At 40.0% G+C, this 23,564-nt stretch overlaps 1 protein-coding gene across 1 annotated transcript in view; it reads right to left on the bottom strand.

The window, feature by feature from the left end:
• pigg (phosphatidylinositol glycan anchor biosynthesis class G (EMM blood group)) overlaps nt 1–21,233 on the bottom strand; it is a 64,954-nt gene extending 43,721 nt beyond the window's left edge. Inside the window, exons 1-6 of the mRNA XM_061080041.1 lie at nt 20,826–21,233; nt 19,084–19,289; nt 12,542–12,751; nt 11,554–11,742; nt 5,116–5,254; nt 1,170–1,382 (exon numbers count right to left, since the gene is read on the bottom strand). Coding sequence (XP_060936024.1) covers nt 1,170–1,382; nt 5,116–5,254; nt 11,554–11,742; nt 12,542–12,751; nt 19,084–19,289; nt 20,826–20,979 — 1,111 coding nt within the window. The 5' untranslated portion in view covers nt 20,980–21,233. The remainder of the gene's footprint in view (nt 1–1,169; nt 1,383–5,115; nt 5,255–11,553; nt 11,743–12,541; nt 12,752–19,083; nt 19,290–20,825) is intronic.
• Nucleotides 21,234–23,564: the final 2,331 nt, after the last annotated feature.

Genomic DNA, 23,564 nt, shown 5'->3' with positions numbered 1-23,564 from the left:
TTTGTTTGTTTAAGTGGTGGTGGCAATGTTTATTATTTAGTTTGCGGGACAAAAAACAACAACCGATGAACTCAATCAATTTATAGAGCAGAAAGGAACAGAAGAGTCAGGTCAGAATTCTATGTGGGTATGAAGCCTCTCACATTACAGCCTACCTAGCCCATTGTTAATAGAATAAAAAGGCTGAACAGTGCATTCAGCGTGGTTGAAGAGAATGAGTAAAGCAGGGGCCTGTGCTATGAAGCAGAAACTGGTTATTGTGGTAATACAGAGTAAATTCAGGGATTACCGTCCTCAGAAGCTAATTTACTTTTTACCGGTGTAAATCACTATGGTAACTATTACTGAATGGCTAACCTGCTCTGGAGCAGGTTAAATTGGTGATAAGAGATCAACCAGTGTAAAACCAGCACCCACTGACAAATCAATTCCTGTGTAACATGACATCACCGTTCTTAGAGGATCCCGTGGAGCTGGGGGTGGATTGTTTGAGTCTCTGAGGAGAACAAGGGTCTTTGGAGACGGTAAAATCCTTTTGACTACTCCCACGAGTATCTTCCTTATAAAATATATAGATCCTCATCAGAGGGAATGACCTACCTCTGACAACTGCTGGAGTCGTACATAACCAGCCTGACACGTAAGAGCAATGCACTCACAGTACCACAGACTGTCGGCACCACTCTACGTTTCTTTGCTTGGTGGAGTTACTGTATATTGATGTACTAGGTGTGTTAGCAGCGGGATAACCAGGCATAGTTTTATTCTTTTATCCTTTCCTTTAAGTAGCTTTATTCCATGAAGGTAAATATCTATTTTGAAAAGGTATAAGATAGTTTACAGCTTTACCTTGTGATGCCCCTGTTCAGTTCAGCAGGTTTTGGAAATGTCAATTTTATTTATATAGCACAAACAACTTTGTTGATCAAAGTGCTTCACAAAGTAAGTTTTGTTAGTGAAGAAAAGATTCACATCTCGTAGCCCCGAGATGTTATTTATCTTGTTCCCACGCGCTATGTCGTTGATGTGTGCATGAAAACAAATACAGACACTGATACTATTAGCAGTCTGGAAACAGAAGAGGATAATGATGAGACTCCCTGTAAGCAAAGTTCCTCGTTAGCTGGGCTTTTAACTACTGAAAGTGGACACAGGAATTTGCAACCCACCTTTCTCATAGTTGGCCGTGCTGTCTTTAAGCAGGCAGCTGAGCTGGTGGCCATTGAGATGCAGAAAGCGCAGCTGGTCTCTGAGTGAGGTTTCTTCGAGGACACCTGGGATGACGCGGCCCACGCTGTTTTGAGATATTGGCAGGCCGAGTCCCAGGGCCAGGGTCGGGGTCAGGTCAACCTGCTCAACCACTCCGGGCTTCTCCATTCCCACTGACAGGACGACAACAACACACAAGGAAAGCAGTAAGTTCACCTGCAATACATGATGTTTTTTTAATGATACATGGATTAACTGCATTTTAATATATATACTTGGAGGTTTATTTGTTCAGACAACAACACAGCAGAAACCAGGGTCACTGAAAGTACACAGTATCAGGTTCCTCATCTATTTCCAAACTACATTGAAAGTGAAAATGCACCACTTTCTGTGTGCTTGAGGATTTTTCCCATGAAAAAACCTGCAGTTCTGAACACAGAAAATGGAAAAGCTTTCAAAAATGAACCAAATGTTGAATCTCAATTGTGTAACTATCCACCAATCAATCAATCAGTAATAGCTGCAAAAACAGCAATTTATTTATAAGAACAAAAGTCACCTTTTATTTATTCAAACCTTAAACCAATTCACAGACAAAAAGTATTTACATGATGAACACGAGGAAATGGCTCAATTTTCATTGAGTGTCCTGTGGAGGATTTCTGCGTCCACTCAATAAGAGCTTGTCTAAAAGCATTTCACAGAACTCATCAAGATAAATCAGGAAAAGGAGCCCCTCTGTTATTTGGAAGTCAGTGTATTTTTATGTAGATTATATTTTAGTTGGACACCACTCTAGTAACAGCAGCTGCAGAATCTCATTGCTGCTGCTATCGTTTTCCCCTCAGGACAGTCAAACTGCGGTCACAGAAAATGGAGAGGGAGTGTGGAGGAACGTCAACCGCCTTAATCCACAAATTACTTCTTTTATGTGTTAAGACAGAGTGTATTAGTGGCATCCAATTTGTTGATCAGGGTAATATCTAGAACGCCTGAATCTGAATGCACCAGCAATAAGCCTCATAATTACTTGAAAAGATTTGTAACAAGACAAGGACTTTGCTGTATACAGCTCACAGTTTTCAAGATAATGCCATTAATCTACCAAGTGGATCAGGCTTGTTTATGTGTGTGCAGTGACTGTCTATTGTTTAAGTTATGGTTTTAGTTGCAACAATTGGAAAACGGGTTTTTGTCAAACACATTATTTTTCATGATGTTGTCATTTGATCCCAACAAAGAAGTCAAGAAGAACTAATCTGCTTAGGACCACATATCTGTATTGTTACTTCCAATCAGTGTGTACTGTACTACTTGGGTATGATCATGGGAAGGTTACACAACAGAGCGACTCACATTCTGGCAGAACAGATGTATCATAACTCCCTGAAAGGTTACACACACTGAATGCTGATTGACAAATGAGAAAACTGCAGCTGAGCACAATGCCACATGCATTACAGCTCACTAATATTATCTCTACAATACCACAGTTACAGCCATGTTTAAAGTCCTAATACCTCAAATATACGGAGTAACACATTTTCTCAGCCTAAATATGCCTCTGTATGAATGCTGTCACAATAACAACCTTAGCAGCTATGTGAACATTTTTTATGAAGAAAGAAATGTGTGTATGGGCACTGTATCTCTCTTGCATCAGGAGGCTGACATTTTGTCTATCAATATATTTAAACATTGTTGCATCAGTTACTGAGTTTGTTGCACTACTGTTGCTGAGGGTTCCTGGAATTCATCACCCTACCCATTCTCTATTATTGTTCTTAAATGATTTTGACTGTAATACAGGAAAACACAAGCTCAGTGAAAGAGGTACACAGAGACTATGTGGCTTCTTGTGGCTGCGCTGTTTCATAAAAAGTGGCATAGATTCAAAAGATCAGCTCCGGTACAGAGCCGGTAATGAACTCTGATCCTATGCAGACGTTCTTGATTTCTTAAAAATAAAATGTTCTACTGATGAGGCCACTGATTGATACATTAAATATATCACATCCCCATGTCATCACACAGTATAGCAGTTGTCAGACATGAGGTGCAGGTAATGAGCCACTGGCGCCCATGACCCACAACCTGTCCCTCCTTGGATCACTTTGTGTAGATACTGACCAATGCACACTGGGGAGATGCTCTGACTCAGTTGTCTAGCCACCACATTCTGGCCCTTGTCAAATTCACTCTGATCCTTACACTTTTCTTGCTTCCAACACATCAGCTTCAGGAACTGACTGTTCACTTGCCTCTGAATGTAGCCCACCTCTTGGCAGGTGTCATTGTAACAAGATAATGTTTTTTACTTCACCTGTCAGTGGTTTTAACATTGTGGCTGCTGTATTTCATTTGAAGGGAACACAGAGTTTGGCATTTACTTTGTAACCTCTTCGGTAGAATTTGATAGAAAATAAATCTAAGGTAGACAAAGTCATTCAAGCTGTTGGCACCACAGGAGGCGCAGAGTGCCAGCAAAAGCCTGAATTCTGTAGCAACAACTCAACTGCAAAATATTAATTAACATGAATGATCTATAAATAACAGATCTATGGAGGAAAAGATCTCTAAAATAGACTTAGCTGAGAAAGAAGCAATTATCAAGATCACACTTTCCGACTCATCCACATTCATCACTGCTCCCGAGCTTCTGTTTGATCTCATTTGAGGTGACACTGTTCCTCAGAGTCAAATTTATGCAAAGTTATGTATCAGCATAATTTACTTACAGATTCTATTTACATGTTTAGTTCACTTGATTCATAAAAAAAATGTATTCTTTCATGAATAACCACAGAATGGTTTATTAATTTGTAGGATAGATCCAGCATTTTAGATAGAATTCATTCAATCTATGGCAGTAGCAGTGGTGCGCGTGCACATGCACAAACGTCGCTCTCACATGCGACAGGTGCACAGACCTGTGTGTAACGCAAAGTTTACACCGGACGCTGAAGCGACCCCCCCCCCCCTCTCTTTTTATCTGTATGACTGCTTGTGTGGCTGTAGTGGGGGCAGAGGGGGACATTATGTGATCGGTAAAATTGGTAAAATTAAAACTCCAGGACAACAGAAGGTGAATACAAACTATGGGATGCATATTTGATCATTTATATCATATAAAATATGTCATCAATATCGTTTAAAATAATTTTTCATTGTGTTTCCTGGCGCGATACGCTCCCGTCAAGCGCAAAAAATAGACTCGACGCCGAAACGATCGAGTACTGTGTAGCACGCCACCTGCAGGTAAGTGCAAAACTGAAACTCAAAGTAAGAGGTCTAAATGCCTGCGCGAATGGTAACAACTTTATAGTTGATAGCACAAATGAGCATGCTGCAAATAGCGCTATACACAGCTATACAATGCAGTAAGGGATTAAAACAAGGGGTTGGAAACATCTTGAATGAAATTAAATCTAATTGTATTTGTTTTGCCTATATTCACATATCAATATTTGCCTCATTGGGCTTAACAATCTGTACAAGGTGTGACATCATCTGTGCTGAACCCTTGACTAAGGTAAGGAAAATATACCCCCAAAAAGACAGTGTATTGAGAGGTGTATAAATGTTCAAAGCATTCATGCATTTATGAGAGGTGTCAACATTTTTGGTTCATTTTGAAACTATGGCAGGACAAATTAGAATATGATGGGCCGCCCAGGCTAGATAATTAATGCAAAAAACCGGTGGACCACTAGAAATAGTCTCTTTGAGATTATCAAAATTTTAAAAACTTAATCTTAATAACTATTTTATTCATATGTTAGTAAGTGGACAGGTAGCAACTGTAAAGTCATGTGTAATATGTTGACTGCAGCCAAACAGAATCTCTTTGATTCCAAGAAAAATCTCCTGTCTGCTTCTTTGGCCAAACAATAAACACAGTACCTTTTCTTTTGAAGGCCGGACTTATGAGCACCAGGGGTGTGTTGATTTCTGGCTCTGAAGACCCTCCGTGGCTGCCGGTCTCCGACATGCCGTGGTCCCCACACAGCACCAGCAGGTAGGGCAGAGATCCCTCTGCTTCCTGAGTGAACAAACACCAAGGTTAATGGCCTGCCACTGGATGTGCTGATATGAGAGGACAAATGTTCAGGTTTTAAGACGTTGGCAACAGCTGCTTACTGTGGCTGCAACAAAAATAAAAACAAAATACATCCAGTTTAGAGGAGCAGAGCGAGAGCACAACATGATGGTATGTAAAAAGCAGCAAATTGAAAGGCATTAAATTATTACTTTTCAAAGGGAAGTATTGGCAAATGCTTACTGGCACAGTTGCAGTCTCCGGAATGAAAAAAAAAAACACAGTACAGAAAGCAAACAAACAGAGGATGGCTGATTTGTTGAGAATGACAGACTTTGATCAAGCTTGGTATCTCCCCTAAGTGATTCCCTTTCAACAAGATTTGTGGAACACTCCCATTGACTGTGAATCTGACGGGGATGCCCAATGACTCACAGGCAGGGGCTGATTTTAAAAACATGACTACAGACACATGTTATGAAAACAAAAGCCAAACCCTGGGAAATGTTACAAAACTGCCAGTAGACTTCTCAGGTCCAGTGTTGTATCTCAAATAAAGACAATAGACTTTGCGTATATTTAAGATTGAACTGTATCCCATCAAGCTGAGAATAATAATCTAACTGGAAGAGAGATAAGAAAAAAACTAGGATTTCTGAATGAGTGAGACAAATTTTGCTTTTGGGTTTGAGACAAATCTGACAAAATGTAAATTTCACTTAGGATGACTTTGTCCACACAGACTCACAGCAAAGGCCAGTGTCAGCATGAATGTTTTGTTTGTTGCTGTTGCTGGAGTGTACATATTTGCATATTCTTTTGATTCAGATAAAGCGTGACATAAAAACCTGATGAATGCTTTCAGCTAACACTGCAGGTTAGAAACATTGTGCTCAGCTGACCCATCTTCTATGTGTTACTAACTCGGCACACATGAAGCAAAAGACAAGACTCTGTCCTAGATTTTACCACTTGAATGTGCGGACCTGGACACAAAGGACTCAAAACACCTCAAGATCCATACAAAACTTCACTGAGCGCCACACTGAGCCAGCCTCTTTTCTGTTGAGGACAAGTCAGAGTGAACTCCTGTTCCTCAGGATGAAAGCACCATGCAGAACTCTGGGGGGAATGTTTTCGCACTTCATAAGAAACCATTTTTTCTAACCCAATACACAAGTTGTCACGCTGAATCAGGTGGTAGCTCATGATCACTTAGCTGAAAGCTCATGATTATTTAGCTGAAAGTAAGAGGTTGAAAGCTATTGGTTTGATAATTGGAAATGACACATATTAATGTATAAACATACATATTCACCTCTGCTAAGACCCCAGACCAAATTTCACACACTCATAGACATCAGTTCCCTAAATACGTCAATGTTTTTCCATCAATATCCAAAAATGATTGCCTCTGAAAAAGGGGAAAAAGTCAACCCCTGATCCAGATCTGCACCAAGTTTGACAGCTCCTTCCATACCTCCATCGAAAAATGTTGGTGGTGAACAGGAGTGAACATAAAACCTCCTTGGCAGAGGTAATTAACAACTGTTGGCTATAAGTAATAAATAATCAGCAAAAAGAGTTGGCTCGAATTATTGGAAAAAACATTTGAAGTAAACAGCTAAAAGTAAAAGGATTAATTTTTTTATGACTTTATTTAATTTGTGTGTCGTGCACAGACTGCCATACTCTCATGGGTTTTCAAAACAGCAAGAGATACAGTTGCTGTGTTCCATCACAAAATAAAGTATTGTTTACAGCTCAAGCCTTTGGATTGCCAAGCTTGGCAAATGAAAGCAGCTACAAAAAGTTCCCTTCCTGAAGCATAAGAAAGTTTTTCATTATCGAGCCAGCAGAAATTAATAGAAATAAAGGACATTTTACTAACAAGTTCACTCCTTATGTCCAATAGAACAAGACATGAATCTCATTCTCAATTTCACTGAGCACACACAACAAAGTCGGTCCTCCTCTGGACAAGCATTAAACCTGCCTGTCTCGAATGGAGCTGTGCACATAACGATCTTTGTCTTTTATGTAAATTGTACTTCACATAAGGTTCGACTGTAGCTCTCCTTCATGAGACAATATGTTCAACAAACAGATCATTTTTTCTTTGTGCATGAGAAACATTTTGCTCATAATCTCCTGAATATCATAAAGCAACCTAGTCTGAAAAATAAATGACATATTAGGGCTAGGCAATAAAACAATATGAATTAATTAGTTCAGTCTAATTTACCAACTAGGGTTCAATATTTATGCATCATTCATTCAATGCTTATGCATTGTGCAAACACAGTGAGGAGGTATAACATGTAATTGATCAACCTCATATTTGAAACAGGTTTATCTGTTTATCAAATATTTGTCATTCTCTGCCCATTAAGAGTTTGAAACCACAACTTTCTCATAATTTGACTTTCATCATGATAATTATCAATATTGACAGATATGAACATTTTCTAAGATAATATTTGGTTGTATGCATCCCTATGACATGTCATTCAAATGGAACAAGGACTTTAACTCACTGGCCCAAGAATGGCCAAGTAAAGTGTCCCAGTTCAATACCTATTTTATAAATCTTAGATCAGACGTCCTCACAAGGTTATACCATAGCCAAAGCATTTGTCTGATGTGTAGATGGTCCTGTCGCATATCTGTTCTAACAGCCAAAACTGAAATAGATTTACTGACTCCCGAAACAGATTTAATTGGTGTTTAAGCGGGTCAAACATCCCAGTTCTGGCATTAAAAGTGGTAGAAGGTTGGTACTAAAACCTAAATTAACCTAAACATTAACAATTCAATTGTCTGAAAACATTATTGTAACTAGAAGGGCACTCGGACGACACGTACCCATGCCAAGGTTGATTGGCCACTTCATCACTATATTGCATATACATGTATTGAGATCATAGATGCAGATCATTATCCAGATCCACAACAAGAGCCCATTCAGACCTGCATGGTATTAACATCCGTCTACCTGACTGATCCAATCACGAGAGGTCACCACTAACTTCAGGTCTGAATAAACCCAAATGTGTTTCCGATCTTTTCCTGAGATCTGATCCCTCAGACCATATCTGGAGGTGATCTGGGATATATGAGTCAGCTGATGTCCTCTGACCCACTAGAGTTTAGAGAGAGTTTCTACAATTCTCATTGTCCATACCTTGATTTGCTTGAGGCTGACGCCACAACATCAAGACAGACCACCACATAAAGGCTGATGTTTTTTTTCTTAAATGGATAAAAATCGTTCTTCATAGCTGTGCGTGAATAGTCCACTTGTGATCTTAACTCTCAGGACGGATGTTAAAACCATGCAGGTTTGAACAGGACCAAATGTCACCTGTATTCAATGCATGCTAGACTTGTTTTTATAAAGATCTATGCATTGTTTCTTGAGAAGTTTACAAAAATATAGAAAAACACCCATCTCACAATGTAACAGAAAGTAAACAACATTATAATTCCTGGATTCACCCCCTTAATCGAATCTGCTCCAAAAGTGAATGGGTTCCTCCTGGGTCCATATCCCAACCATTAATAAAGTTCCCCAAAAATTGGTTCAGAAGTTTTTGTGCAATCCTGCTAACAGACAAACAGCAATGACAATATAACCTCAACAACACTTCCATATAAACAATGCATTATAATTGATTAAAGAGAACAAGTTTGAAACCTAGATGGGTCCAATTTACAGGTATTTCTGACACCTCATCTGATGAGTGTGTGAGGATACATCAGGGAAACAAAGACAAGGAACCGCTGCGGTGAATTTTAAACTGTATGGACAAAATCCAGGTTTCTGTCAGAGCAGAAAAAGAAAAGAAAGAATGGAAAAAGAAAAACAGTCTTAACATTTGCACTAGTGAATCCCCATTTCATTTATCTCCCTTGTGAAATACGTGGCACAGATTACACACTTACTCTACAGGTTGGGTTTAGGATGTTTTGCACTTCAAACAGCTCGAGCAACAGCCCGACCTTAAAATTTGAAAAATCCAAAGAGAAAATTGGGGCCATGTCCTCTCCATTAACAGAGGTCTGACAGGGATCTTTATAACCAGGAGATTCTACTTTCCAATCATGTTTTAATGGAGAGTGGGCAGGCGGAGCATTTCTCTGCCCCAAATAGCTCTCAGAAATATGCTACTCACATCACATTACAAAGAAAACTTTGAGGGCTGCCATTTCAATGCTACCGCATTTTTCTCCTCTGATGAAGGGACCACTATATTTTTCATACCTGAGGATGTAGCTGCGGACAACAGCCACCTAACACGTGCAGTCAAATACCCTGAAAGGAGATTACACCACAGCATTCGCTAATGTGCCTGAAAAAAGACTTTCAAACACATTTCATTGAAAGTGCTCACTGGGAGCATGATGTGGCTGCCGTAACCCACAACATGCAGATATCGCCACGAAACGGAATCGACGACTTTGAGGGACATGATCAAATGTTGCGTAATTTCTGTAAACACCCTCAAATGTATCGCTTGCAAAAATAGGAAAACTTAACAAGGATATGTGCAATTATCTTATGTTCTCTCATAAAACCACAGCCACATAAAACCACGAGAAAGGAAGGGCGACTGTACGCTTGTTTGAAGATGACATGAAAATCTAAATACACGCTATACACACCTGAATGACAGTGAGACAACACCTATTAACAACACATGTGGCGCGAAAACCTAATGCACGCACAGCTGTCAGACCACACAGAAAAAACAAGGCCATGAAACCTGCAATGATCCAAGACAAAAAGAAAGATACAGTAAGTGAAAAAGCTTAACAGCTTATTAAATCTGTGTGGCTGCTGAAAGAGATAATACATAACTGCTGGAAACACAAATCACCCCTGTAATTAAAAGACCATCTAAAACAAGGCCGATAACAAAAGAAATCTGATGGAATCACATTTAATTATTAACTATAGATCATAACTATATTAGCATACTCAAAGACAACCTTCGAAACTCTTAAGATGATAAGGATACTATTGGAACATTGTAAATGGAATGTGAGAGACACAGATGTCGACGAGCCAGAATTGAACGGAGCAGCAGCTGAGATGCAGAGAGCAAATTAGTCCAATTAACTTGATTTGAAAAGCAGAAGCAAAGCCAGTCTTCAAATGGAGTGAGTATATAACTAATAGGTTAAAGCTCTAATCCTCACGATTTCCATTGCATCAAATGACATTTTTTAGCAACTGCAATTCAGTGCATTTACATTCTGGAATTACCACTCTTTGTACATATATAGTTTTCATGGCAACATTCCACGATTACTTCACATTAAAGATTTGCAGGAGCCAACAACTGCTTATGACTGTACATGAAATTTATGTATTTCACTCCTATTGATTTTGTATCATTGAGCACAAGTGAGCTAATTTTTAAAACATCTGCCAGTTGTATTTTATTGGATTATTCAAATATAGTGAGTGGATTTACAGCTGCATTGCACATATTCTCACCACTTGGGACACAACCCTAACCTAAGCTCTATATTGCATGTCTATTTTACATATTGTGGCCGCATGAAGTCAAAACAATTGTCTAACAATGTCAGAAAATGGCTTGAATGCACTGACCCTTTCTGAAATGATGATGTCCTCATCAGATTGCTTGTTTTGTTTGACCACTGCTCCAGAGAGATTTACTAATATATTCAGTTTATGATTCATGAGATCAAGAATAACAGCTAACGATCATTACCGAGGACCCGGGATGGGACTCGGGTTCGTTGGCTTAAGATGTGAAATAACTGAAAAATGGTTATTGAGGTATGAAAATGTTTGTCCAACATATTTAGCTGCTTTCTGAATAAATGACTAATTGTGTTGACTTCATTAGTACAGATAAGTTTTCATAACACCTGGTTGGTTATCAGTCACGACTCACGAGGATGAATGCAAAATGTACTAAGCACTTACACCTCCATGCACATGCTCACAGTACGTGAATGGTCACGTGAAATGTGTTTTCAGGCGTTTTAGTCTGGACTGGGATTATTATTCATATGGAGCTAAAACAGACAAAGATCATATTAGATTTGGAAAACTGTTTTAAATTGAAAACATATTAGCCTCACTCTCCTTTTCACCATTATTCATAAAAAATTATTTTTTCTTGCAGCTCTAATGTAATTCACACACTATGTGGTAAATCTTTGTAAAATCTTTTACTCTATATGTATGTAAATAAATTCTGAAACAACAGAACATGCTGAGGATTTTAAAGTGAAGCATCAGTGTAAACTGAGAATGGCGTTACCTTGGAAATGAGTGCACCGTGAATCTTCTTCAGGATGTCATCCATCTCCAGCAGTTTGGGCTGGATGAGTGAACTGTGGGGTCCACTGATGTGACCGATGTGGTCCAGGCCCAAGTAGTGGAGGATCAAAATGTCCCAGTCATCTCTCTTCAGGGTGCTGTCCAGATGACGGGTCACGTTGTTGTCAACCTGAATGGAAACAACATACGTTTACTGATTTCAACTCGTAATCTGTTGAGGTTGTAAAATCCCAAAAATGCTTCTCACATGGAGCTGCGATGATTGAGCCACTTGAATATTTTGTGGCAGATAAACCTACATCCTTCATTTCAGGTAAACGGCCTAAAAATCAGCACCACCAATATGTTAGTGTAAACAAGACCGCATACAGTCCCGCAGTACCTTTGTAGCTCCACTAGAGAACTAATTGATGAACAGTTTTTTGTCTGATATGTTTATTAGTTCCCAGGTTTAACAACTGTCTTCAAAAACTTGAATGCCGGCAACTTGGCCTCATAGCAACTGAATCTTTTCCAGACATACATTCTCAGCATATCACACGGAAAAGATACATAAAAACAATTATTATTTAGATGTCACATAAAGTTTTTGTTGTATGTTCAGGGTTATGGTTTGGTTTAACATGCAAAAATATGCAGCCTATGAAAAATGGAGTACCCTGCGCATTAATTACATTGTGGCATTATGTAATCAAAGTCATTTGCACAAAGGAAAATGACTCATTTTGTTTCATGAACAGCCCCCGTAAATCTGAATTCTATAGCAAATAATACAATTAGTAGATTATTTTACGAGTCATTCTATGTCAAGCAAAGTTGTCATATTCACAACATGAGGCACATGAAACTGCAAAGCTCATGCTGCCAAATTATAAAGAATATATTTATATATATATATATTGATATAAACATAAAAAGCTATCACTCATATCCTTCATGAAGCTAAACCCCGGCTGACTGGCACATACCTCAGTGTAGTCGGACACAAAGAAGGAGGTGGTGCCGTCGTACTCCATGAAGTGTTTGGGGAAGAGGCGGACCCAGGTGTCATCTCCGTAGAAAATGATCCTCTTCCCTGCTTCTTTGGCCTGCCAAATGAGGTTGTCTTCCACCAGGGCAGGAGAATTTAGGTTCATTACCACATCAATGAAGCCTGGGATACTGCCAGTGGTGAGAGCCTGAGGAGGGAAGTGTTTTTGTTAGTGTCCTGTGAACAATGAATGTCTATAAATGGCGTAATACAACCTTAAAGTTGCATCATATTAAGCCGGCTACTTTAGATTTGATTTGAATCTACAAAACAAATCAAATTCATTAATATCCATTTTGTCTGTTTGGTAACTACAAGGAATTAACTTCAGACACCTGACTTATTCCCACATCCCCAAACCAATCTTGCAGCCACAGATGGAAACTGAAGCTGAATCAGGAGGACAGATGATATACATGAAGTATAATTTCTACTCATTTCATCATGGAATCTGCAATAAAACAACACTGGCCTCGATTTGACTGACAAGGAAAACACAGCCTGTTTTGGAAGTCAGGAGAGAGTGTGGTGGATCGTCGAGGGGGGAGTAGAAAGGCCTTGTCTTCATGCACCGAAGGAGACGTGAGATTGCAGATGCTGGCAGCAAACACGGTTATTTAAACCCCCCTGCGAGCTGCCTGGTGCACAGCCTGAGATTGTCCAGGATGAAATCGGAGCTCAAATCTGAATTGACCAGCCGTTGTTGTGCGAGGGCCCCGGTGTTAGAGGAACCTCCCGAGGGAGCTGGGCAGGCAAATTCAGAATCATCTTTCAAATCTCTTTTTAAACCGCTACATTACCCAGTTTATCACTGATGTATTTGTCCTTATATATCCCTGTTTGTCACTTCACACGGGGGGATTTTGTGCATCTATCAGCTTTTATATATCAGTGATGTTTTTTTGCTTGCGAAACACTTTGTAGCAGTTTGTGCGTGGTTGTGTGAGCTGCACTTTAGCTGTTCTGTAGCAACTCTGTGTCTACTTCACAGACACCAGAGACAAATAGCAATAAACTAAGACTGTCACACCCCCACAGTGAAGGGTAGGAAGGCTTTAAGAACTGACAAGACATAAAGCTTCCTTTATTTTCTATTACACTTTCGGTATCTATCCCTAGGACCATGTTGTTTTTATTAATGTGTTGAGTCTTGATTTTTATCATTAACAATATGACTAAAGTCCTATATATATTCAGTGGTTATGCATTGTGTAAGCACAGTCAGGAGGTTTATAATACATTTGAAGGATTAATAAAATGTTTTGCTATCAATGGTCATTCTCTGCTCATAGAGTTTAAAACCACAACCTTCACTTAAGAGCCCAAAACAGTCTTTAAACTTAAAAAAAAAAAAAAGTTACATTCATACCACAATTATTATTGACAAATTTAAAAAAATTCCTGTCTCCCATTCTCCAGCTGGAAACTTAAGATGAAACTATTTTGTGATCCTGGTTTCTGAGCTCCATTATTTACCTCTTTCTTCCTTACAGTTGTTTTGCTCCTGCCAGTGCAGATGCTCGTTTCAGGCAGACAGATATGTCTTCTCTTTCTGTCTCTACAGTCTCACTGAGGCACCCAGTCTATTAACAGAGCTCGTCTGACTAATAAAATCACACTTTGACTTTAAATAATTAACACAATGACATGTGATTCTATTGTAATAATTATCTTAAGACATGTAAATTGACAGTTTAAAAAGGTTAAATCTTTAAAAATTTTGAATGGAGCATCTGTCTAAACGAGTCAGTAACTCATCAACCTAATTACTGGCCTGCAGTGTTTGTCTAAGTTTGCGATGTGCCACTGCTTAAATGTCATATACAATATCAGTTGGTTATACACAGGGTGTCTGGCACAGTGCTGGAAACTTGAAAAGTTGCCAACACACAGACGGAAGGAGCAGTGACTTCAAGTCTCTGAGTCTGGCGAGAGTCCAGTTTCCTTTTCAGCGAATACTTCTGAGCAACTGCTGAAAAGACGACTTTCTAACATTTACATGAAAATGCCCTCAATCTTCTCTGGCCTTATTACCACATAATACCTATGGAGGTAATATATTGGGCAAATTATGCGGCTGATCAACTGTGTCCATACTACCCGAGCAGATACGAGCCTTTCAGACACCTAAAGTGCATTGCTGCTGCTGCTGTTATGATTCACTGAATTCATTGTCCAAATCCAGCACCTTGGTAATGTCCACTGACTGCTGCGCCATTCTGAGAGAGCGGCTCAACTGGCCTCATGTGAATACAGGACCATGGAGAAAAAGTAACTTCCTCTCTCTTCCCGTCACGGTTAGAGAGGCCAACGAAATTGGAATCATTAAATTTAGTGACATTTCGTCGGGTGGCGTTCCCGAAGTTAAAACTTGTTTGCTGCCGAGCCCTTAATAAAAAGAAGTAGAGAAAAGTAGAGACAAAGAACTGGACAATAAAATCTAACTGGGTGTCTGAATAAGACTCAGCTGTGTGTATGTGTGCATTGAGATTGTAACTTCATTAGACTCAGTGGAGGGAGTGTGGGGGGGTCTAATGTGTGTAAAGGCTATGCCACTGAGAGATTATGATTTAGGATACTTAGCTGAGCCACACCAGTTAATTGGGTGCAATGCAGTGATAGTAGGCACTAGGCAACAAATGGCAGCTGATCTATATTGCCCCCTACTGGTGCATTTCCACACCTCAAAGATGTGATTGATACATTTAATCTCAGCACCGATGTTAATAAAGCTCTATGGATAACATGCATTTTGAATACAGTTGCAGTTAGACTGAGCCCGAGATTCCCGGACAGAATAATGTGTTGCCTCAGAGCGTTGATCGTGTGCTTGTTTCTGTGACACATCAGCTGCAGTGTGACAGCGAGCCAAAAACTTGGCAGCAATGTCTTGTGGGATTTCATTACGCTAGGTTGTGTTGATCTCATTTATATCAGCCTCTCGACTAAATAAGTCTCACCTCTATTTCAAGAATCAATTAAAAATGTGTTAGCATTTTATTTTTTTAGAGGTTTGTTAATAAATACTGGCGGATAATAAAGCAGTGCAGTTACTCTATTAAGGTTTTGTCTACTGAATACACTAACCATCCCCATAGAATATGATGAACTGTCCATCCTGCAGAGTTTATAGATAAAGCTCTCAGCAGATCTGCAAATCAAACTCACCCTGTTGAGAAAGTGACATTTTCAATTTCTCTACCTTGTACATTTACTTTACTGAATATATCTAGTGGGGCATAAACCCTCCATGCTTGTCCTTCTAAATCTAAAATATTTTATTGGGAATTTCCTCTCACAGATTTCCCTCTACATGCCCTTCTCTCTTCCTTTCAATGCATCTTTCGACAAGGTTGTTTTTCCGAGCTGCCGTCAAGCTTGTTCTCTCCATCATCACTTCATCCTTCTTTAAACCCTTGGATTATGGGGGAACATCTGTCTCCCTGCATGTCCACCTCAATCCAGGTCAGCTGTCGTCCAGCCCCCCCTCCTCCAGGCCCGGCACTGAGCTTCTCCATTTTTAAACAACCAGCATCAAATCTTCTTTAACTCAAGAGTTAATTCTCTTCAAGAAAGTGCTCCTACATCCATTTACAGCAAGGTGAACTAATTTCTTCTGTAAATCAATGTACTGACATATCTTCTCCCTCTCAATGTGTGAAAACCCTAAATTACAATCTATAATTACAGCAATTATAGCCATTTTTATGTGACCCATTTATATATAAAAGTGATAATAGGAGTAACATTAACTTGGATTTAGACTGTGCCTGTTAAGGTATCCAAGGCTGATTTACATAGTTAGAAAACAGAAAGCTGAAAAAAATGAAAACTAGCGATCAAAAGCCTTTGTTAACTGCCCATTCAAATTGGAGATTTGATGATTTTTATTTCTCATATACAATAATAAACTAAACTGGACGTTGGTCGTATAGAACAAACTACTGAAGGCAATGCAAACACTGTAGGCTCTGGGAAAGTATAATGTCTATTAGTCAGCTTTTCTCTTTGAATTGTTTCAGCCAAGAGCTGAAACATTTAGTTCAATATTGAATCAACCAAATATAACTCTTAGTTCCTACTGACTGGATGTTGATCAGATGGTTTCAGTGTAACTGGAGTTTTGTGGACTGTCTGGTTTTAGCTGTTTTCTTACAGCTCAAGGTTGTGTGGAAAAGTCACAGATTCTGCAAAAATACCCAACATTCACTAGGTTTTATACATTGTGATCATTTGATGCTTTTCTTTGTGTCATGGGAGAGTAAACTAATCAACTTGAAGTTGAGGGTAGATACTGATTGGACCATGTCAAAAATATGTGATTTTAATAATTTACTATCAATTTGAAAGTATTTTAATACAGGGTTTTGTGATCTTGTGATTTTAACAGGAACTTGTCAGTGTTGACATTGTCTAGGCTAAATCATTAACTCACGTGTTCAATAAATAAAAACATTATATAAATTCTATTAATAATAACTGCTGATGATTGTAAGCTGCTCCCACACATTGTTCCACACTAAGTAGGATCAGTCTTCAGAGAGGATTTCTGCTGCTCTTCCTCCACAGTTGCTCCTCCTCCTCTTCATCGCTCACTCTCTCTGACACTGTGGACCAACACGTGATCTTTGCCACACTCGCTGACCTGAGCACTGCTGAGTGTGCACTCTCATAGCTCCCAGTCTACCTGTCTGACCACATTGTGTATCTTCAGCAGGGTTCTCTGGGGCCGCCTTTTGGCTCCAATCTTCCTCCATCTATACAACAGCTTGACACATCCCCGCTCCTCCCACCACTGCTAAATCGTGAATGCTGCCTTTTATTCTGCCCTCTGACACTGAGACCAAATATTCTGCTTAACCTGACAGCTTCAGTTAGATTCCTTCCCCCCAGCTCAGCACTGCCCAGAGCCCATATGGACTCGACTGAGCTGCTCTTTTTTTTCTGGAGAATAACTCCCTATCCTCTGCAAAATCTCTCCAACACCACTGAAACAACACCCTGACTCTTTCCCAGTCTGCCCACAGTCATTGTGTGTTTCAGCACCACCAACTGTCATGCAAGCCGCACATGACATGACCGTAATTCCCTCCTGCTCCCAAAATATTCTCATCAGCATGACACATCATCCAAATGTGGCAACGCAGCGTGTTTTCACCCATTTCAAATTCTGCCAAGGAACCTCACATGTAGGCTAAAAACACCCATTTCAGAATGTTCCTAGCATTTCACATAAATATTTTGAATGTGGATTTGTATATATATATATATATGTAAATAATATTTAAGGGTATTATATATAATAATTATCTCTTACTATATAATTACAATAGGCTCCAATTCCCCCTAAGGCAAAGCAGTTATAGATAATAAATAGATGGGTGGATCTCCAGCCTCCAAAGTAAACTTTAAATTGATTAAACAAATTTCAAAATGAAATGAATATTAGGATGGACTGCAGAGCGGTTCTATTAGACTGCATCTGCTTTAGCTTTAGGAACTTAATGTGACTATAATAATATATATATATATTTTAAAAACGTTTTTATACTAAGTGAGAACTTTATTGGGAACGCCCCAAACCATACCAGCAGTTTCCATGCTGTCAAAAAAGCTTCAGCTCTTTATGAAATTCATTCTACGGATTGTTGGAAACTTTGAGATACAGTTCCATGTCAAAATGAGTGCATCACATTTTATCTAAAGCTTTATCAGCCAAACATTCAAGCTGCTCCTGCTCTACTACCTCCTAAAGGTGTCCTCCTCGACCCATATTCACTTTACTTAATGTTAAAAAAGTAGTTTGAGACCAGACTTTTGTCACCTGGAGCATTATCCTGCTGAAAGTAGCCATTTCAAATGGTAAACTGATGCCATAAAGGGATGAACCTGGTCAGCACCATCAGCCCAGATTGTTGACACAGACAGGTTTACTCCACAGACTCATGATGTTGACGCTGTCATCTGTGGCCTCAGCAGAAATCCAGATTCATCAGACCAGGCTACATTTTGCAGCCTCACATTCTTATTGACTGACAGGAGAGGAACTGCTAGTGTAGAAAATCCGCCTCAATGTTGGACGTGTTGTTCATCCAGATGTGCTTTTCTGCTCAGCACAATTGTAAGGTGGCTATCCCAGTTGCCATAGTCTGTCAGATCCAAACACTCTAAAGACGGTTGTGTGTGAAATCCCTAGAGATCCATTGTTTTATAAACACCTAAAATCTGTATGATTTTCATAAAATGCTCTGCTTCAGAATGATTTCCTGATTTAATAACTGCTTGAATAAGTAAGTGCACACGGGTTCTTAATAAAGCCCACTTACCACAAGGTCACCAGTTCAATCCAAACTGTTCTCTGAAAATGTCTTTGCAGTTTTTTCCATAGCCATCAAAACAAAATTAGTAATAGTGCCATCTGGAGAATAACTTGAACTCTGAACCTGCACTTCATGAGGCACCTAAGAGAAAGTGTCTCACCTTGATCCTGGGCATGGTGACTGTGGGGGGTTTCGCCTTGGCCACAAAACTGTGAGATGAGCTCCTCTCCACCACATGTCTGGTGTAGGGCATGTACATGCGACCATTGGGTCCGAACACAAAGTCCTCCCGCAGGGCATCCACCAGCATTATCACCACCCGCTTAAACAGCGGCTGGGGCAGGCGAGAGGAGTTAGGAGAGCTTCCTGTAATTCAAAGGGAAATCTTAGTTTTAACAGATATTCAGGCTCACACTCGCACATACACTGCTCAAAAAAATTAAGGGAACACTTAAATCACACATCAGATCTTAATGAACAAATTTTTCAAGTTGAGAATCTTTACTGATGTACAGTGGATAATTTGTTGAGAACGTTGAAATGACAGACTGATCCAACTTGCATGAATTTCATCAAGGCAACTCATAATGTGACTCAGTAGTGTGTATGGCCTCTGTTGGCCTGTCTGCACTCCTGACAATGTCTGGACATGCTCCTGATGAGTCGGAGGATGATGTCCTGGGGAATCTCCTACCAGTCCTGGACCAGGGCATCAGTGAACTCCTGGACAGTCTGTGGTGGTACTTGGATAAACCGATAGATTACATCCCTCAGGTGCTCAATTGGATTTGGGTCAGGGGAACGTGAGGGCCAGTCAAAGGCATCAGTGCCTTCATCATCCAGGAACTGTGGCAACACTCAGGCGTTGTCTTGTACCGGGAGGCACCCAGGATCCACTGCACCAGCATAAGGTCTGACATCGCTCAGAGGGTTTCATCACAGTACCTAACAGGAGTCAGGGAACCGTTGGCTATGACATGGAGGTCTGTGTGACCCTCGAAGGATATGCCTCTCCAGACAATCATTGACTCACCACCAAACTGGTCAAGCTGGATGATGTTACCGGCAGCATAACGTTCAACACAGCGTCAGCAGACTCTTTCTCGCCGGTCACATGTGCTCATTGTGAACCTACTCTCATCTGTGACAGGGGCACCAGTGGCGGACCTGTCAATTCTGCTGATCTCCGGGGAAGGTCAATCAAGCTGCATGGTGCTGGGCTGTGAGCACATGTCCCACTAGAGGACGTCTGGCCCTCATGCTGCCCTCATGGAGTCTGTTTGTGACCGTTTGGTCAGAAACATGCGAACCAGTAGCCTGCTGGAGGTCGTTTTGTACAACTCCGCCAGTGCTCCTCCTGTTCATTCTCGCAGAAAGGAGCAGAAACCGGTCCTGCTGCTGGGTTCTATGGCCTTGTCCAGCTCTCCTTGTGTAACGGCTGGTCTCCTTGTGTCTCCTCTGTGCTCTTGAGACTTTGCTGGGATGCTCAGAATAGCTTCTTGTGACCGCGGGTATTGATGTGCTATCCTGGAGGAGCTGGACTAGCTGTTTAACCTGATTGGGATGCAGGTACTGACTACTGCTACCAGTAGTGACACCAGCAGAACACAAGACTAGAGAAGAATCAGTCAGGAAGGATAAGGACAGAGAGCAGCTGTCTGTGGCCACCACATGTAAAACCATTCCCTGTTTGGGGCTTGCCTTGCTTTTGCCTCCATTACACCTGCTGTCACATTTACACCAAAGCATCTGAAAGTGATTCACAAACACGTGGTCTTCCTAAATGGACAGATTGATCTCTGAAGTTTAACTGACTCGGTGATATTACAGTGATGATTAAGTGTTCCCTTCATGTTTTTGAGCAGTGGACATGATCTGTGTACAAACCGAGCTCCCACTCACCGGACAGCGGCTCCGCGGGCAGATCTGACAGCTTGTTCTTGGAGGACAGAGACGACTTGACGGGCACCGGGAAGAATCCCCGCAGGAAGAGAGCGATGCCGATCACCTCGAAGATCAAGATGAACGAGGCGAAAACAGACGAGCGGACTTTCATGTTGCTGGCTGCTGGAGTCTCTCATGAAACGAGTAAGTTGGTGAGAGTGATTTCACATGCGAGCTAGCACCAGTTCATCAACAAACAGGGAAAGATAGGAAGCCATGCGTTCACATTTCAAACGGAGGCTACGTCAAGCTGCAAGTTACAAAGCTATACGTGCTGGTGTTTAGTTATATGTCTTTGTGTTCGATATTTGCAGCCGTAATTACAATAAAATACACTGATACCAGCTAGCGCTGTCACCATTCAAAGCTGCTTCCGCATTGAGAAGACGGAACTACGGAAACAACAAAGAACCAAACAAGACCAAAACGCGACCCAACCCCCTAAATGTTTACCTCTAGTTTAAGCATGGATGATGTGATGTGAGCAGAGAAAAGAATAAACATTGTGAAATTCAGTATTTAAAAATGTAAATGAATTAGACATAGTTATGATCTAATAAGTGGCAAGACGATAAAAACAAATTCTAGTTGTAATTTCTGTGTGTTCTTACATACCTCTATTTTATTATATTGTATTTTTGAACACAGGCTGTTGTTATATCCATATTTGGGGAACAATAAAGGATTATCTCTTCTTATCTTATCTAGCCTGCATTTAGTACTAATATGGTCAATAAGAGCCAGTTGTATGTAAACAGAATATAATGGACAGAGAAGAAGCTTTCACAAATGGATGAAAAATATTATGATTATAATCTACCAGACGATTAACAGTTTCTCATAATTTTTTTTTAAACCTGACATATTTATCGGAATAATTCAATTTTATAATAACGTTATTACACACACACACACACACACACACACACACACACACACACACACACACACACACACACACACACACACACACACACATATATCAATTATGGCTATTAAGTTACATTAAATTACTATAACTTCAAAAGTTAACAAATCATTCCATTTGCCCAGGATGGACCAATGGTATTCTATCCTGTCTACTCTTTTTATTTTTTAGGCTTTAGCCCTCAAGACTTGTATCCTGCTGTTCAACATTTTTAAGAAAAATTCATATGGTGATATGGTTCCTCAGTCATTTTAATTTGTGCCATTGTTCCACATCATTTATTGCATACTTTTTGCCTTCTTTTAATTATTTGGAATTGTAGATACAGAGGGGAGCAGACTGGGGATTTGTGATTATAATGTGTGGGATGCATCTTCACAACAGAACAAACCAGGATGCCCCACTGATTCCTTCCTTTATATTACTGTACAGAGAGAGTTAGTGTACTTCAAAGCAGAGCTGAAACACAAGTACATTTATTTCTTTAAATCATGATCAGATGACCAGAAACGGAGATTCTGCTCAGATTTGCTGCAGGGTGTGATCACACTTGCGGACATGATAAATAAGTACAGTACGTAACAGTGTAACTGCATCGGATATCTGAACAAAGTCCTGCCTCACCCTAATGATTCATCAGAGTATAGTAAGAGCCTGTTAACAGCCTCTGTGTTGACATCAGTCTGGATAATGTCTTGCCTCCCACTCATATGTCCTCTGTTTACCTGCAACAGTTGGAGGTCTCATTGTTTTCCTCCCACAACCTAAGCTCTGAGTCCTGCTGGTCTGTCAGTAGTTCACCATCATCATTTGTACCCACGTTTTCTAACAGGCTGTATCTTTATATAGATTCTCATATCTTTTCATGAAACTGCCATTATGGATAAACAATAAAAAAGGGGGATTTTTACACTGCAAATGCTGTATATACCCCAGTTGGCAATGGCATGCTAACTTGTTATGCTATAATAGTATCAATAATTTTATTATAGTTCTGATGTCAGTGATCCCATCTATACATTTATTTTAATACATAGATCTGCTTTGATTTGCAAGGTTCAAAAGGCAACACATGGGGACAATGAGATATTTTCAATGTGCAACTCCAACAGCTGGGTAGAAGATACATTAGCAGGCTGCAATCGTGAGTTTTGTCAAATTTAATCCTAACATTTTTTAGGCTTGAGGTTGATGAGGTCTAATTGGAAACTAGCTGAGGGAGGCCTTCACTTCCTCTCAGCTCTGTTGGATGTTTGAGCTGCTGCTGCCATCTACTGGTAAAATCACGAATGCAGCTCATGCACAAACAGATAGTCAATTTTATCTTCTCGTTAGTATTTTCAAATGTCAGGGTCAGCGACGGTTAAAGAGCTTCTGGGGATTAAAGGATAGACTCACTAGCTTTCACATCTGTCTTAAAACAATATTCACATGCCCTCACGTATGCTGAAAGTGTTATTGGTGACCGTAATCCTTCGTCCTGTCCATACAATGCATATGGTTGGGGGTTAAATCAGAAGTCATTGTTTTGTGTGAAAATAATTTGTTAGGTTCATATGAGGCTATGCATTCATGATGTTTGCTAATTCAACATCATTATCAATAGGGCACATTTTTTCGAATAAATACATGTTTGAATGACTTTTAGATTTCTAGACTGATGCCCAGGCAAAATAAGCGATATTCTGTCAAAAAATAATGTAAACATTAATGGATAATTAGTACTAAATAACTACTTCAGTTTCCCATTTACAAGAGTGGTTTTCCTG

The sequence above is a fragment of the Limanda limanda genome, chromosome 10 (assembly GCF_963576545.1).
Source record: "Limanda limanda chromosome 10, fLimLim1.1, whole genome shotgun sequence".
Taxonomy (NCBI): domain Eukaryota; kingdom Metazoa; phylum Chordata; class Actinopteri; order Pleuronectiformes; family Pleuronectidae; genus Limanda; species Limanda limanda.
The sequence above is the reverse complement of the archived record's forward strand: the minus strand, read 5'-3'. Positions and strand labels throughout refer to the sequence as shown.